Below are 17,312 nucleotides of genomic sequence, written 5' to 3' on the forward strand. Positions count from 1 at the left end.
ATTGTTCCGAGCTTTCCTACTCTCCCTCTAAAAATATTTTCTCGACTTGAAAGGAGCAAAAATTCACTACATAGGGGATAATTTTTTCGTATTTTCTTTCTGGCTTCTTGAATGAGTTAGTCATAATCCTCCATGCAGGAACACTGTCCATTCCCTGCCCGCTGCCCCACTCCTCCCCAACCCCTCAAGAAAACAAAAAAGCAAACAAGGAAAGTCACCAGAGCAGATGAGACTGTGCTGTATTTGTAGTAGATACTTTGTATTTCCTTTTAGACCTCAAAGCAGGATATATTTCTGTAATACCTGGAGTTCTAATGTATCTTAGTTGGGCTGAAGGTGTGCAGGTATGGAAATTCCTGACAGAAATGGTATTTAGACTTTTTATGTAACACCATTCGTAGTAAGTAGTTTTTCCCATGGGCTCAGCAGGCTTTGCCATAAACATGGTAGAACTCCAGGTGGCAGCAAACACCATCAAAGCACTCTTCAAAACTGAGTAAAATACTCTGCAACATTAGCGGATGACAACAATACAACTATGCCATATGGTAGTAGTCAAAGGGGACCAAAAGTTTTCAGGAGCAGAGGCAGTGCGAGAGTACTGCCTTGGCAAAAAGAGGATTTTCAATCAAAGCAACCTACATATGATGACTGATCAGTCAGAGGCAATGCAAGTCAAGACAGGTTTAAAAAATAGCTCTGGATTTAAAGCAGTGTTTTATATGCTCTGGAAAGTTATTCTTGGGGGAGCTCAACTGTTTTGTGATAACTTTTAATTTTTATTTCTTTTTGCAAGTAAAATATTATCTTAATGGAAAAAAACATACAAGCACTCTCTACATCAGCAGCTAAGGTTGTGTATTAAATGCTAGTCATAAGCAGTTTCTTTGCTTTGAAAACTTCAGCAAAACTGCTGAAGAAATACATTGCTAGTTAAAATTCAAAAAAACAACTTGACAGTCTTACATAGCAAATTTGACAGAACCTTTCCTGCTGAAAAGTGGCAAAGTATAAGACTTAGAGCTTGAAGAAATTTTTGCTTCAAGGCAAAAATACTAGCTGTTAGCACTAAGTACTGGGACAGAACTGCCAATTTGATCAGAAATGAATAATTCTGTTGCCTACTAAGTGACATCTGTTTTGACCCTTGTGAATGATAGGAAGATGGGACCCAAAATATTTATCATTATTAATATGCTATGGTATTGAGCATTTTACAAATAAATGGTGAAATTTAATTATTTGTGAATGTTGAATAGTCACTGAACAGATTATTGGTGAGTGATAGGGCAGCTGAGCCACCAGTTAGAATAAGAGTAACTGCATTCTATCCAGATCATGTTTTGGATGTGACATCTTCAAGCACTTGTTAAATCTAAATCATTTGATGCCTTAATCTCTTGGATTTTTTTGTGGATTCTGTTATATGTGAACATTCATTCGACTTGTAGGCGTAACATTGCAAATGGTTTTTAGTTAATGTTAAATCTGACAGATTATTAATTCAGTGACAAAGAACACTTGCTAAATAGGTTTAGTTGTACTTTAAGAAGAATGAATGGAATTGAGAGGGATGCTGTACTTAGGGGAGAGTCAAAATAAAGACACTTAAAGCCCTGATTTGTCTTGAAGTGATTATGTGGTCATACAGTGAATCATGTTTTATAAAAAACGGGTAGCGGGGAGTGGAGAGGAGAGGGACTGAGAGAATTTTGGTAGTCAAAGAAATGTGGTAAGAAAGAAGCAGAAGCACAAAGCTTGACTGGTACTGGTTTAGACAGAGTAGCACTAGGCTTAAGAAAGGATTATTTTTATTTTTAATAAATGAGTTGCATCTCAGTAAATAAAACTCAAAGTTTATATAATTTATTGGGAAGTTCAGAATGCAGAACTTTTAGATGAGCAGTTCAGTTCTTTACTGTTTGAGGCAGAAAGTAAAATGGCACAAGTATTTCAAGAGCTGGCCTAACAGGAGAGGCAGATATGATTTCAAGTTTCCATTAACTTGTACAATAATTTGCCTGGTTGCCAAAGAGTAGTGTTAATGAAATTCCTGGTTCTTTGTGGTTCTGTAATTGAAAGAGAAAAGAATTTTCAGAAATGGGCACACATTCGGTTTTCCACTTCTTTTGTGCAAGAGGGGGATTGTTCATTCCATCACCTCTCTTGTTCATAACTGGCAAATACACTCTGTGTCAATGAAGGACATTGCTCTATAACTGAGGTGTATCTTTCTCATGGGCAGTGAGGAATGAATGATATGCCATTGTCCCACTTGTTGAGAGCGATGCAAAAACTGGGGTAAGAACAGAGGTGACCTTCGATATAGTTCATACTTGATGAGGTCTAAGGTGCTGTGAAACATTATCACTTCTGACACTTTTAGCAGCAACCTTCCAAAACCCTGTCATGGTGTTTTTTCAGGCAAATATGACTTGATCAGACCTTAAATAGCTTTCCCAAGGCATCCATTTAATTCCAACTGATCACAGATTTCTTTTTCCAGAATGTGTAGGTTTTCGGTTGTTGATGTATTGCAGACAAAATTTAGATATTTTAGACAAATCTTGTTTTGCTGTAGGAAGGTGTAGAAGTTTGTTTAATTTAAGAAAACTGATACGCACCACTTTCAATTGTAATGCTTACCTTAGAAAATCTTTATTCATACTATGTATATATAGGAAAGAGGTGTTCAGTTCTCTATGAAATTACTATGTAAATTATGTAGCAATGTTAATAATTGAAGTGAAAAATATATTAACACTCATTCTTACAGTTTTTATCCTTCTACAATTAGGTTTTTAACTGCAAAATTTGAGTTGTTCACACAAGTGCCTGATATTTTGCACATTATGAAGCCAATTCTGTGAAATCTCTGGGAAATTTCAGATGTTGTATGACCAGCCTTGTCATGTCATTAAGGTCTTAAATTTTGTTCCTTGAGTCACAGTTGTCATCTGATTTTTAAGTTACACAAACTTGACACATTTAACGTTTGTGCAGTTTAGTAAAGGATGTCATCAAGTTTTGCTGCAAGAATAGATTTGGTGGGAGAGAATTGCTATGTGAACTATTTAAAGAGTAAATGAGGAAGAATCTCTATTTGAAAAAGGCCTTTCCTTCTTAGCTAAAGTTTTTCCTTTGAGTTTCTTGACATTCATCTACCACTCAACACAGGAGGTGCCTGCATATTATTCATTGAACATCTAACAGCTATAATCTTTTAGGCTTGCTGTACACTTTATTATTTTTCATTATTTTATCCCACTCAACATTGATTAGTATTTCATGGTCTGTTTGTTTCTTTTAGGGTGAACATATTAAAAATTTCCTTTAAAAGGAAAAAGTTTTTTATACAACAACGGCAAAAACATGTAAGTAGGCATTTAATTTTATATTGCTCCAGTGGTCATGTGGGGTTTTGTTTGTTTGTTTGTTTTTTCTTAAATGTTAAGACAACAAATGCTTATCAAAAGTCTCTGTGGTAACTTGCCTTTGAAACTCTGTTTCGTTAAGTTGCCTTTGCTTTTCTTCTTCTCTTATTCTTGCTCTGTTTCACATTTTATTTTCCCTTCTAGAATCCTTCCATATTCAGGCTATTGGACTGTATGTTTTCCATGCAAATTTTTCCTTCCATGGAGATATGAGGAACATGCAGATCTTCATCCTTTCTCCAGTACTTATAACCCAATGTGTTTCCCTTTTCTTGCCAGCATCTGCTGTTCTTTTCTTTGGTGCACTCTGCTCTGTAGAGTTCCTCAATGCTGTCAAACTACTAAACAGCTGCTTAACACATCTAGGTGGACTTTGTGAGGTCTCTTCTGCTTATGGGGCTCAGAGTTCTGAGAGAAAGGAAGGTTCCTGGAGAAAAGAGGAGTTCTGCAGCTGAAAGACGTGTTTGGAAAGGGGGACAGTACACCTCCTGCTGTGTGTAACACAGAGGGGTTTAGAAGTTGTCAAAATATGTGAAGATAGTTGATAAAAGTGGTATAAAATTTTTCTGCTGTTAAGAGTTGTGTTTATAATGCTGTGTGCTTTTTCAGAGCATTTGTAATATTAGTTTATCTACTAAGGAAAAAAAAACTCTTGATTACAGTATTGTGCTGCCACAATGTGAACAGGTAAGTTATCTTTTTATAAAGAGAGGAGAATATTTAATATGACACAAAAAGCACCAAAATTAGTGATCTGTAGATACATAAATATCTTAATTTAGTTAAGGGCAGAACTCAAATAGATAGTAAAAGGTAAATGTTAAATTACACATAAACTTTATGAAGTCTCTTACTGGTAGTAAATGAGCTCTTAAACTGATAGGAGCTGTGTAGCTGGGGTCCTTCTGATCTAGCAAACTCTCAGACCTCCCTCCCCTCCCTGCAGGAGACTTGGCCACCATGTCTTCTTTTGTGCTACTTCTCCTTGGGAACTGGGTGGTGGTTCCAAGGGTTCTTTAAGGGCTGCCAGGCTCCTGTTTCATGGATAACTCTCAGGCTAGCAGAGTGCCCCGTTAGTGTCCTAGTGCACATCATATATGCATTAGGGGGAGTGTGGCCAGGAGGTCGAGGGAAGCTATCCTTCACTCTGCTCTGCCCTGGTGAGGCTGCATCTGGAGTACTGTGTCCAGTTCTGGGCTCCCCAGTTTAAGAAGGATGAGGAATTAGTGGAGGGAATCCAGCGGATGGCTATGAAGATGATGTGGGGTCTCGATCATCTTTCTTATGAGAAGCGACTGAGAATAGACCCAGCTCTGGGTCTATTCAACCTGGAGAAGAGAAGGTTGAGAGGGGATCTCATCAATGCTTATAAATATCTGCAGGGTGGTTGTCAAGAGGGCGGGACCAGACTCTTTTCAGTGGTGCCCAACAATAGGATGAGGGGCAATGGGCATAGAAACATGAGGTTCCGTCTGAATATGAGGAGAAACTTCTTTACTTTGAGGGTGCCAGAGCACTGGAACAGTCTGCCTAGAGAGGTTGTGGAGTCTCCTTCTCTGGAGACATTCAGGACCCGCCTGGACGCATTCCTGTGTGATCTGCTCTGGGTGAACCTGCTTTAGCAAATGGGTTGGACTAGATGATCTCCAGAGGTCCCTTCCAACCTTGGACATTCTGTGACTCTGTAACAAGATGACCTCTTGACCTGCACTGATTAGAGGGTCTGCTGAACAAAGATTGCTAGGGAGGCTTTTTTACCAAAAGGAGAATGTTTTCATCTCTTTTCTCTTTCTCTTTTTTTTTTTTTTTCCTTTATCCCCTTGCAGTTTGGTATCTTCCAAATTTGAGGAGTGTGCATCTATGTACATGTTCTTACTTTTCAAGGCTCATGTGTAAACAAAGTTAGGATTTAGAGATATGTGTAAGCTTAGTGCAATAACATTATAGTATACACAAATGACAGTTTTCTCTTTCTGAAAGAGTGTGTCCTAACCCACTGTAGAGGTGTCTTAAATTTTTTTGCAAGCTGTAAGCTTGCAAATATACTGTTTATATACAAACTTGTCTCAGTCTGTTCATATATATTTTGCTGTGTGAAGAAATGAGTGGTTGGGAAACCATTCTGTTATCTTGTGAGTGTAATTGTATTTGTATTTAACTCAGTGTAATTGTATTACATATTGTATGTAATTGTACTTATCTACTTCTGGATTTGTGGATTAAAAATTCACTGATAAGCATTCATTTTAAATTATAAGTATCTTCATGTGTACAAATATGGGCAAACTTATGGACAGCAATTTCCAAATGCGTCTGTGAGAATAAACACATGAACAGAACTCTCCCTGGCAGTGATTAGTAACAGTGGATAGTAAAGTGAGTGTATTTACAGGATTAGTATTTTTTTTTTTAATATGGAAGAATTAAGTGTCAATATATAACAGTTCCTGGACTTAAAGATCATATAAAATGTGTTTGTTACAAAGATTTGACTGCTGTCAGAAATTGAATTTCTGGAGACAGTGTCACCTTTGAAGAGGGCTGCATTCTTGAAGTCTGTTCGGTTAAGTGTTTGATAAATGATGACAGTTCAAGGCCCTTGATACTTTTAGTTAATCTCCTCTTACATGATCATAGTTCTTTATTTCATAACCCACTAAGATTACAGTAATGCACACTGTATCATGCTTAAAGCTACAGAACTGTAGGAAAAATAGGGCTAGCTGCATGACCTTTTTACTCTTTCAAAACATATGAAAAAGCAGACTAAGTGTGCTATTAAATCTCTAGATATATCCATCCTTGTCAGTGAGGCCCCTTGGCTTGAAATTTAGGGTAGCACACCTGCAGTACTTCAGTGGTATTGCTTGGGAAGCTTGCTGCTGCAGTACAATGGGACTGGGTAGCTGGACTACTAGGAATTTTCTTCGGAATGGTGGGTCTCATGAGGGGTTTGTGAGGGCAGATGACTGAGGTGGTGTCAGTCTTTGGCTTGACCAGATTATTGCTTGGAAATACATGAGGAAATAGGTAAATGAGGCTGAAAGCAGGGAAGATGGAAGAATGATGGGGAAATAGAGCAGATACTATGTATTCATAGGCAGGGTTTTATTAAAGGGAGTCCAGCAGCGCACTACTAAGATGAGGGGCTAGAGCACCTTTCTTATGAGGAGACACTGAGGGAGCTGGGTCTGTTCAGCCTGGAGAAGAGAAGGCTGAGAGGGGATTTCATCAATGTTTATCAGTATCTCAAGTGTGGATGTCAAAAGGATGAGACAGGACTCCTTTCAGTGTCGCCCAACAATAGGATGAGGGGCAACGGGCGCAGGCTGAAGCATAGAAGGTTCTATCTGAATAGGAGGAGAACTTCTTCACTTTGAGGGTGCCAGAGCACTGGAACAGGCTGCCCAGAGAGGTTGTGGAGTCTCCTTCTCTGGAGACATTCAGGACCCACCTTGGAGACATCCCTGTGCGATCTTTTCTGGGTGAACCTGGTTTAGCAGATTGGTTGGACTAGATGATTTCCAGAGGTCCCTTCCAACCCTAACCATTCTGTGAAAGGTGGTGACAATGCTATAACATTTCAGAGTTTTGTATGTTATATTTAGATTTCTTTACAAAACCTACAGAATGTTCTCAAAGGCTATGGATTTGCAGTCATCCGAGATGTGCTGTGTTTCAATGATTTATTCTCCTTATTTCTCTTCTTATTTTCTTTCCTTATGTCCCTGTTCTGAAGACTCAGTTTGCCTTATCTCATTCTCTCCCTGCTACTCACCTCCTTTTTTACTGCTTCAGTCTGTTGATCAGCTATTTGCTAGAACTAGGCAATATTTCTGTTTCTGCTGAAGAGCAGCTTAAGGACCGGGGAGCAAGACTCATGAATCAGTGAATGTCTGATGCTATAAAAGCTCATGATGTGTAGACTTTATGAAGGGTACAAGATTTAAGGTAGAAATAGAAACTATGCTGATTTACAGGCAGCATTTTAAAGCATCCAGAAATTAAACTTTATTTCCAATGTGCTTATCTAATGCTTAAAACCAACTTCATTTTCTGCATATTAATATATATTTTTACTTGCTCTGCTTGTAGATAATTTCAGATTCTCTCTGAATGAAAGAGGCATACATGTGATTCAAAGTTCTTCACTGATGCTGAAATAGCAAGACACCCAGTTTAGCTATTTAGAATTGTTCCCTTTAATGGCCACGGATCTATCTAATCCTCATTTCTTGATAATTATTAAAATGCCATTCTTTTTGAATTTGAGTTGAAGTATGATGGACATTAGATCATTGGATCCTGCTAGAGCTCTCTTCGCCTTTAAAACAGTGCATAGATTCAGTAGCATGACTTGCAAGGTGGCCAGTTAGTGAGCCAGATGGTTATGTTAACAAAAGATTTTGTTAATTTAAAAATTGAGTAAGTTTTTCTGAAACTCCTGAAAGTATTTATCCTAGTTTAAGTCCATATTGAAACTTTTAGCCCTCTTAGGAGCTACTTAGAAGTTTCTGTGACAGCAGTTGGAAGAACACCCTTGTGATGTAGAGAGCAAGATTCATTACTATATTCAAACCTAAATTTAAAACCAGAATATTTGGTGTACTTAATTCATTGTCTTTACACTATGGCTTTTCAGTATCATTGAGATGTTTGAAAAAAATTATTTTTGTGGCAACTGAAAGGTCAGTGCTCTAGGATAGCAAAAATATCTATATGCTTCCTTTTTTTGTTTGTCTTCTGGAGTAGTAAAGCACTTCAACTCATACTCAACCAACCGAGTATGTCAGAAATGCTGTTTGTCATTAAATCTTTGATGTATGCTTTTTATATTGCAAGAAATTCTGAGTTAAACTTCTACTATGCTTGTATGCTTCATTTTGTATAAACTAATTAGAAGCAACTGTGGCAAACTAACAAAGAAGAATTGGTTCCAGTATGTGTGAGGCTCAAATAATAAACCCTATTTCTAAAAAAAATAAAAAAGAAAAAAGTATTTAAAAAGATGTTTTACTAGGGAGAAAATGTACCTGAAAGGTTGCAATCAGTTAAAAGTTTTGCAGTGCCTATATAAAATCAAGAGGCACATCCTTGTTATCTTTCCCTTGAGATGCTCATCAGTTTTCTAAAATCATTATTTCAGGCATGGATTCTCTAAATTAGTCATACAGTGATTTGCAGAATATGGCACTGATCTCTGATGCATGACATTTGTAAACTTTGCCTAGAAATAGAAAGGATATAAGAAAAATAGAGTATCCCAGCCAAAATGGTCTCTAGTTACTTCTTTATGGGATTGTTGCTGTGAACAAACAAAAGGACAATGGCAACTAGAAATTGAGGTATTATTTGGGTGGGATCTCTATTTCTTGCTGGATGGCATGAGAAAGAGCTTTATTAGATCTTTCTGAGTCTTTGAATAAAAAGTCTTTGCAACCCAAATCCTGACTTTCTCCAAAGTATGAGCTAGAATTTACTGATATGTTTGCCTGCCTCGTTATATGCTGAGATGTCAAAATTCAGTCGTAATTCAGAGCAAGTGGAAAAGATAAGCAATGAAATAAAAAACTTGATCTTTTTCACTGACATGCTGAGCTGTGATAGCAATTATCTCATGTTGCATGTTATCTTCCTTTCTTTACTTTACTCTTAGTTCCACTTTCTTTGCATCAATAACTACATTAACTAACCATTTATCATGTGCAAAAGTGTCTTGGGATCTGATGTAACTTAACAAGTGCTACAGCTGGCAAGGACATAAACATGGATGACACAATTGTGTTACACCTGAATTTCACTGGCACTTTGGCACTGAAGGTACAAAAGACAGTTTGCACCAAGACGCACAGCTTTGTATTGTGCTTCCTTTTGATCTCCTCATCGTGGCCTCATGTTATCATCCAGAAAGCAGGACTGGATTTGAACAGCAGTAGCGGCACCTCCAGTCACATCACAACTACTGTCTTTCCCACAAGGTGGATCACTGTTAACATATTTAGTATCTTCTAAAAGACTATCAAGCTGATGCATTTTGCATGTTATGGCTCTTGAAAGAACATTATTGAATTGAAGCCTTGTGTGAAGAGTTTGAATTCAAAGATTGAGGGGTATTTTCCTTTCTACGTTGTACCTTTAATGGAATGTTTTAAAGAGTTTTGTCATAGGAGGTCAAGACCTGACTGGAAATCTGAAACTATATTTGATAGTTTAATATTATACTGGTATATACAAAATATTTACCACTCTTAACTTAAATATTTCGTTAACATTCTAAGGATTAGGAACTGAAAAAACTTAATCATTTTTCAGTGTTGCTCAAACTTTTAAAGTGTTCATTTTGCAGGTTTAGAATGTCATCTAGTCACAGAGCTATTTTGGCCATCTCCAGCTCAAAATCTACTATACGTTGTTTTTTTTTGTTTTCCTAAATGCATTTTTTCTTTTTAAGTTAAAGGTAATATTATTGTCGGTTTGTGACCTTGTTTACTGTGTTTGATCTGCTTGTATATATTGAAACATGGTGTTTCCTACTGTTACAGAATGAATCCAGAGAGCATATTGTTGCCTTCAACATGTTAAATTACAGAGCATGCAAAAATCTATGGAAATCTTGTGTAGAGCATCACACATTTTTTCAGGCAAAGAAGTCACTACCTCATGAAAAAAAGATACTGTCACATTATTGGACCCTGGGTTCTAGAAATCCAGCAAAGTAAGTATGGTGTGAAAGTATACTTTGCTTTATAATGGGAACAGAAGTATTTGTGTCAGTGATAGCTCAAGTTAGAGTATCAAGTGTTCAGTTCTGTCCGCACCTGTGTCCCAATCTGTATGTGAACTATTTGACAAGTTATATAACTGTGGTTTCAGTTTCTGCAATGTGACATCATTACAATAGAGTTTTTCTTATAATTTCCTAAAAAGATACTTGAACATGATAATATTTTAGTGGTATTTTTAAAACTTGCTGTTTGGGGTATAAAAACACTAGAAAGTAAAAATGTTAAGTAGCTACTGATCCAATAAGAGTTTGCAGAACAGATTCGTTTTGAACTGTTTACCCACTAGGGCATACACACAGTCTATTTAATATGTTAGGCAATTTCTGGAGTGCATCATACCAAGCACTTATTACTGACATTGAGATGTCTCACCCAAGCATTCAAGATATCACTTTTGTGACATTTCTACTCTTTTATTTTCCTTGTTGAGTTCTGTTGGTCATGGGCGTGGTAGTTTCACAGTAGTATCTAAGATATAGTTCCCTTAAAGTAAAACATCAAGCCTGTCATTTTCCTGTATGAGGTTGGGGTTGTTACTTCCCATATGCACCAACTGGACTCTAACTCCATTAAACTTAATCTGCCAGTTTATTGTCTAGTCGCCTGAGGTAATATTGTCCTTCTGCATTTCTTCACAATTGACCTTTATTTTTGCCCCAAACTGATATCTCTTTAAGACTTCACTGCTGATATTTTTTCACTATAATCTAAAACTTTTTTCCTATTCTCTTTGATGTCACGAATGGATAGGTAACTCCTACAAGTGAGGACCCTACTCCCTAGCTCTTTAGTTTCTTTATGGGTTTAAGTGACCTTGTGAATTGTCTTTTTGAAATCTTACATAGATTAAATCACTAGTTTAAAGTGGGAGGTTATACTCACGTAGTTCTGCTGTTTCATCTTAGAGGCTTTTAGGTTGGGTTTTTTTTTAATAAGTATCTGTCTCAGAGTTTTCTTTCATTATGTTGATTTGTTCTGTTGTTTTTTTATCAGCAATTCAGCTACAGATGTCTCATGTTGTGTGTTATCATCTTGTCTATGTCCTGTCCCCACCTACCCCTGAAAAAAATACTTTCACAAAACATATCAAAAATATTTCATACTACTAGTGAATGAAAAAGAAAGTGTTATGTCATTGTCTTCTCTGAATGTGAGATTTTGGAGAGTTCTTTGGTCCTTGATCATCTATAGTCTCTGTAGACTCTCTAGAAACCTTCTTGTTCTGACAATTTTTTTTTTTTTGAGAGAGAGGTATTTTATTGTTTTTGTTTGTGGGGTTTTGTTTTTCTTTTTTCAGTGTATTCCCTTAACAGTTTAACTTTACATTTAGTTTGTCAGACTGATTCTCTCTTTCCTATGTAGATAAGCTTCAGCTTTTGAATGGTATCATACTTCAAATAGCTTCCTAGACCTTACTGGCTGGCTGGCTTCTCATACTGTCATGTCTCTCTAGATACTGTGGAAATTCATATCAAGTGGAATTTTGATTGTAAATGAAGCAGTTAACCCATGTGGGCTATCCAACAGTAAGAAGGTTGATAAAATTTTGTCTCCGTTAGAGTGGAATTCCATAATTTTACCTAGTACTAGATCATAACTGAAGCAAGTGAAAATAAGTAGTTGTATAAATAGTAATCTAATTTTCTAATGTTTTACAGACCTGTATTTTGAGAATTAGCTCCTCTATGGAGTGATATGGACTTGAAGGTTTAGAGGAGATTAATTTCTCAAAGCTTGTAGGATTGCCATGTCTTGGAGTCCTTTATTTCTCTCAGACTTGCAAACAGATTGAAAATCCTGATGCTTTTATATACACGTGCATGCACAGGCATGGCACAGCCCCTGTAATATTAAGAAAGAAAATAGTATGAGTTCCAAAAGGTACCAGTTTAGTATCATTCAAATTTTTACCCAACTCGTGTTTTTTTGATAAATTTACTGTTAAAATGTCTTAAAAGCCTGTAGCATGCAGGATAGCTCTCATTGTTTAATGGAGTTACTAAGAAAAACTGAGTTTTAAGTAAGTTCATTTTCTGAGACATTATCTCTGGTGAATTGTTTATTTAGGCTCTTAAGGAATTTCTAGGGAGAACTATTCATTGTGATACCATCCATCAGCTTAATGATATCCCTGGTGCTAATGCATTCCTTGGCCTTATTAATGCAGCAACAAGTGTGAAATTTAGGATCTACATGAGGCAGAAATGACTTGACAACCTTTGTTATGAGACTGCTAAAGTACATAAGCAACAGTCATTTTGGAAGTCTTTTAGTAGTTCCTGTCAGCTTGGTCACTGTCACTAAGGAAATTTTCTCAAAAGTTTTAAAAAAAGGTGTGAACTTACCACTTCTGAAGTCATCTGTTATATATTGGTGATTTTTACTTTTCTACTTGTTTGACTAGGGAATGCTGTAAGAGACAACATGAGTTTCCATGTCCCTTTTCAGGGATGACTCCGAACTCATGTGGAAGCTATGCAACCAAAAAAAAAGGAATTATGCAGTCTCCATTAGGAAGGGGACCAAAATTTTGCATTGAAAAAAACCAAAATCCCCACCAACGACGTCATACAATTGTGGAGGTTTTGGGATCCACTTGGCTTCAGTGATTATTTTCATCTTTGAAGGGGGTTACATTCAGGTTTTACTGTGTTAAGTATCAACAAGTTTTCATCTGGAATTTGTAGCTTTCTTGTACTGTATTCTTTTACACATGTGAGGCAGATATCCTGGCATTTATTGCATCAGTTCAAATAGTTCAACTCTTGGAACACTTTAGTACAACTTCCTATGAGCACATTTCTGTGGCCTTCTACATTCTCTTAGGGTAAGGTACTAGTGAAGTTCCATTTAAATTAGGCTGGTGAATTGTTAAATCACCTGTAAGCCTTATTCTAAGGGGAGGCTGAATCACATCTCCCAGATTCTGAAAGGGAAGTTCTTTCAACATTTCTGGACTGGATGCTGAATAACCTCTCCTAGGCACATCATTATCCCTTGCTGAAAAGGAAGAAGTGTACATATTTTTTCCAGAAAGGATAACCTTGGTAATAAATGGGAGCAAGGAACCGTCAACTCAAGATATTGCAGCCCAATCCAGAAAGGCATTGGCAGCCTCTCAGTTTGTTTGCTGAGATATATCCTCATATTTGACATCTGAAGAGCAGCTGCTTGGAGTTCAGGAGATTGTTATATACCTTAACTGAAATATCTAGAAAATATATTGCTAAAGTGATTCTGTGGTTAGAGTTTGGGGTTAGGGCTCTGGCTTCCATCACACAAGTTACATTGCACCTCAGAAGTCACCTGCATTGGAAAATGCATGGATAGGCACTTGTAAAAAAGGAAAGCTGATTAATGCACAATTTGTGGAATTCCTCAAGATGCATATTTCATAATACATCCTCTTTTTCCACTTTCCCTCTCTGTTCTACCCATGTAAGGCTTCTTTGAAGAACTCTTTGTTTTTGTAGAAGACCAGAGGAGTTAGTCTTACAGAAGAGACTTACAGAAATAAAATGGATAATACAGGCAAAAGCTTCTCCTGAATTCATGGACTGTGTTTGCTAAGTTTAACATAGGCAACTGATTTTAATGTGTCGATGCTTCATATTAAGTCTTCCCTCTTGGTTTTTATGCTGGGAGAAGCTTTAAAAGTACAAATTTAGATGTTGAAGGAATTAATTTGCTTTAAAATAATGAACAAGGCATATAAGATACTTCAGAATACAAAAAGTTTTGGATTGCTTTTTATTTTGTATAAACAAAAGCAGTACAGTGCAAAGCATACTTAAGGTTTGATATTAGCATGAGTAATAACCACAGCATAAACTTTTTTTTTTTTAATTTTTTTTTTTTAATGCTATGTAAAATTAAGACATTTCAGCTCCATGCTCTGCTATCCCAGCCACCCATTATGTTCAGCTCAGGACATAGTGAGCCAAAGGTGGGTTCTCTGTAACTCAAATTGCTTCTTTTCCATGAGGTGTCCTAGGCCTATGAACTTGAGGATGAGCAGCTTCTCTTTCTGCTTGTCTTGTGGAATGCTATGTAAAAAGGTAGTTTATATCAATTTTGATCTACTTTAAAAATGTATTTGTGCTGTATAATTCTACTAGTAAGATATTTTTATTGCTTTCCTCACTGAGGTTCTGATGCAACCCTTGCTTTGTCAGCTTCTTGTCACAAGAAACAGTTTAGACTTGGGGATCCCTTTACATGTCAGATCTTTTGTTAATGACTTATTCCTATAAGGAACACATCACTCAAATGTGGCTTCCTTCTGGAAACAGAGAGTGGTCTGGTGTAGCTCTTATTTGCTGAGGCAGCAGGTAGATGGTTAAAATAGTCCTGTACTCAGTGAAGCTGTTAGTAAATTGTTACCCCTATATGAGTTTTAACAGGGAACATCTGGAATCTTTTGCCTGTATGTGAACCATGTTTTGTCAGGCACTCAGTGCCAATAGGACATACCAAATTTCCTGTTTTCCCCTTCATCTACTTAAACACAATTGGATTAAAAATAACTCCCAGAAAAAAAAAAAGTGTTTTTACCCAGGCTTGCGATGAGCGTTGTATCAGGGGTTAACAAACAGTTTGATTGCCACAGATGAAGGACAGCAAATGGCTCTGTGAGACTGGAAATGCAGAAGTGAGGAAGGGTAAGCACAGGGCACTCTTTAGAACACATTAATTATAAAATTGACTTTCATAAGCATATTTTATTTCCTTTATGTTTTCTGTGCAGAATAATTCACATATGCTTTTTTTTTCTTTTCAGATCTGTAAACAGCCAGTACTGCAGAAAAGTTATAGGCGGGATGGTTTGGAACCCATCTATGAGACGATCTTTATCTGTTGAGCATCTAGAGACCAAAAGCCTTCCTTCTCGATCACCTCCTGTTACCCCTAATTGGTAAATCTAGTTTCAGCCTTTCCCATACTCCATACTCTACCTGGAGGCCAATGACAAGTGGACTACTGCAGGGGTCTGTCTTGGGATCTCTCCTGCTTGGTGTTTTTTTGACTTGAAGTGCTTGCTTATAAAGTTTGCAGATGACAGCAGTTTAGGGGATAAGTCAATAAGCTTGGGGGTAGAGCTTTTATCCAAAGGGACCTTGATAGTCTGGAGAAATGGGCCAATAGGAAATTTAATGAAGACAAATACGAAATCCTGGGAAAAAAGAATCCAGTGCAACAGTACTGCCTGTGATGCAACTCTCTGGAAAAGGACCTGGTAATCTTCATAGGCAGCAAGCTGTACATGAGTTATCTGGTGTGCCCTGGCAGCAAAGTCATCAGAGCAACCTGGCAGTATTAACAGCAGCATGGATGTTAAATCAAGAGAAGTGATTATCCCCCTTTTGCTCAGCACTCATTAGACCTTATTAGAATGCTGCAGCCACCTCTGTGTCAAGTAACAGAAGAAAGACACTGACAAACTGGAGGGAGCTCAGAAAAGTATTAGCCACCAAGGTAGTCAGGAGGCTGGAGCACTTTCCTTGTGAGGAGAAGCTGAGAAAAATGTGCTTGTTCAGTCCAGAGAAGCAGGCATTTCCCAGATGCCTAATAACAGCCTGGCAATACTTAGGAGGAGGCTAGCTAGAGAATGAGGTCAGGTTCTTCAGTGTCACATAGTGGCATGGCAGGATGAGGCAACAGGTATGTGTTGAAACAAGAGATGCTCTGTCTGGATATTATGAAAAACTGCTTCACCACCAGGACAGCTGAGCGTTGGTTGCTTAGAGAAGCTGTAGGGTATCCATTTTTCAAGTTTCTTGAAATCTGACTGGATAAAGCCTTAAGAAGTCTGCTCTGACCTCAGTTGACCTTGTTTTGAGCAGAAGGTTGAACTAGATGATCTCCATAGGTCCCTTTCAGCCTGAGTTATCCTGTGATAACTAGTGAGATCTATAGGCCTGTCATGAAGATTTCAGGACACAGATTGCAATAGGATAGGTATTTCACTTTGATAAATTTTTATGAATTATTCTGATCCTCCAACTTGTGTTTGTGTTTATTTTTAAGGCGGAGTCCTAGACTACGTCATGAAATTCGTAAACCACGACAGTCATCTGTAGATAACCTTACAAATGAAATTAGTTATATTACTGAAACAGAGGATGTTTTTTATACATATAAGGGCTCTCCAACATCGAAGGACAGTGATTCAGAGTTCTCTCAGAACCGTAGTCCACAGAGGAGGTAAGGACTTCTACAAACAACTCATCTATTTTGATTTTTTTTAAAAAAACACCAAACAAAACCCAAATAGTTTTACTATAAAACAAACATCTTTAGTTATAATATTAAAATGAGTTCAAACAGTTTTGTGTTTGCATAAGATCTGTTTTGACAAATTGCTGAAGTGCAAATGCTGTGATATACAAAATGACAAGTTAAAAAGAAACCAGCCCTTCATCCCTAAACAGTTCTCAGTAGTTGAGTTTTCAGTAAAATTAGATAAGCTGTTAATGTCTGTAATATTCAGTTTCCTAGTAATTTCTGCAACCCTTACCTACCTGTTGTAAATTCTTCCTTTTTGGGGGGGAGGAAGGCTTACTGAACTCTTAAAATCAGCTCAGAATTGTCAGTTGGAAGAGATCCTACACCTGAGTAAACACTAGAACATGATAATGCCAGTGGTCACACATCTTTTCTTCTGAGGAACTGTAGATGCCTATCTACAGGCAGTCTCTGCTTTTTGCCTTAAGGCACTTTTGTTATATTCTTTGAAGACCAAGTTTATTCTCCCCTGCAGCAGTCTAACCACTGTTTGCTTCCAGGGCTCGAAGCACCTGTCTTTGTGCACTGATTATTTGCTTGTTTATATATTACATTTTATGTGTGGCTTCACTCTGAATTTGCAGAGACATTTCCTAATGAGAAACTTCAGGTTAACACAATATTAATTTCAGAAATAATGTATGAAGTCATTGATCATTGAGTCTCAAAAAGAAAGCTGAGCTACTTTAAAACTTTAAGCTGAGGAGAATACTGTGTTAAAATGCAGGTTCCTTTGTAATGTTACAAACATAAAATGGTTTCTAGTGATCCCTAGTAACTTTAAGGCAAGATGTATTTTGAGAAGCAA

General features: G+C 37.2%; 1 protein-coding gene across 2 annotated transcripts in view; it reads left to right on the forward strand.

Moving 5' to 3' along the window:
* PTPN3 (protein tyrosine phosphatase non-receptor type 3) overlaps positions 1–17,312 on the forward strand; it is a gene marked incomplete at both ends in the record, with an annotated part of 168,030 nt that overhangs the window by 109,296 nt on the left and 41,422 nt on the right. For both annotated transcript variants that reach the window (XM_080339540.1, XM_080339541.1), the window contains 4 exons: positions 3,311–3,374; positions 9,977–10,149; positions 15,000–15,134; positions 16,247–16,423. In XM_080339540.1, the coding sequence (XP_080195666.1) occupies positions 3,311–3,374; positions 9,977–10,149; positions 15,000–15,134; positions 16,247–16,423 (549 nt within the window). The remainder of the gene's footprint in view (positions 1–3,310; positions 3,375–9,976; positions 10,150–14,999; positions 15,135–16,246; positions 16,424–17,312) is intronic.

This window comes from Nesoenas mayeri (assembly GCF_963082525.1).
Source record: "Nesoenas mayeri genome assembly, chromosome: 2".
Taxonomy (NCBI): Eukaryota; Metazoa; Chordata; class Aves; order Columbiformes; family Columbidae; genus Nesoenas; species Nesoenas mayeri.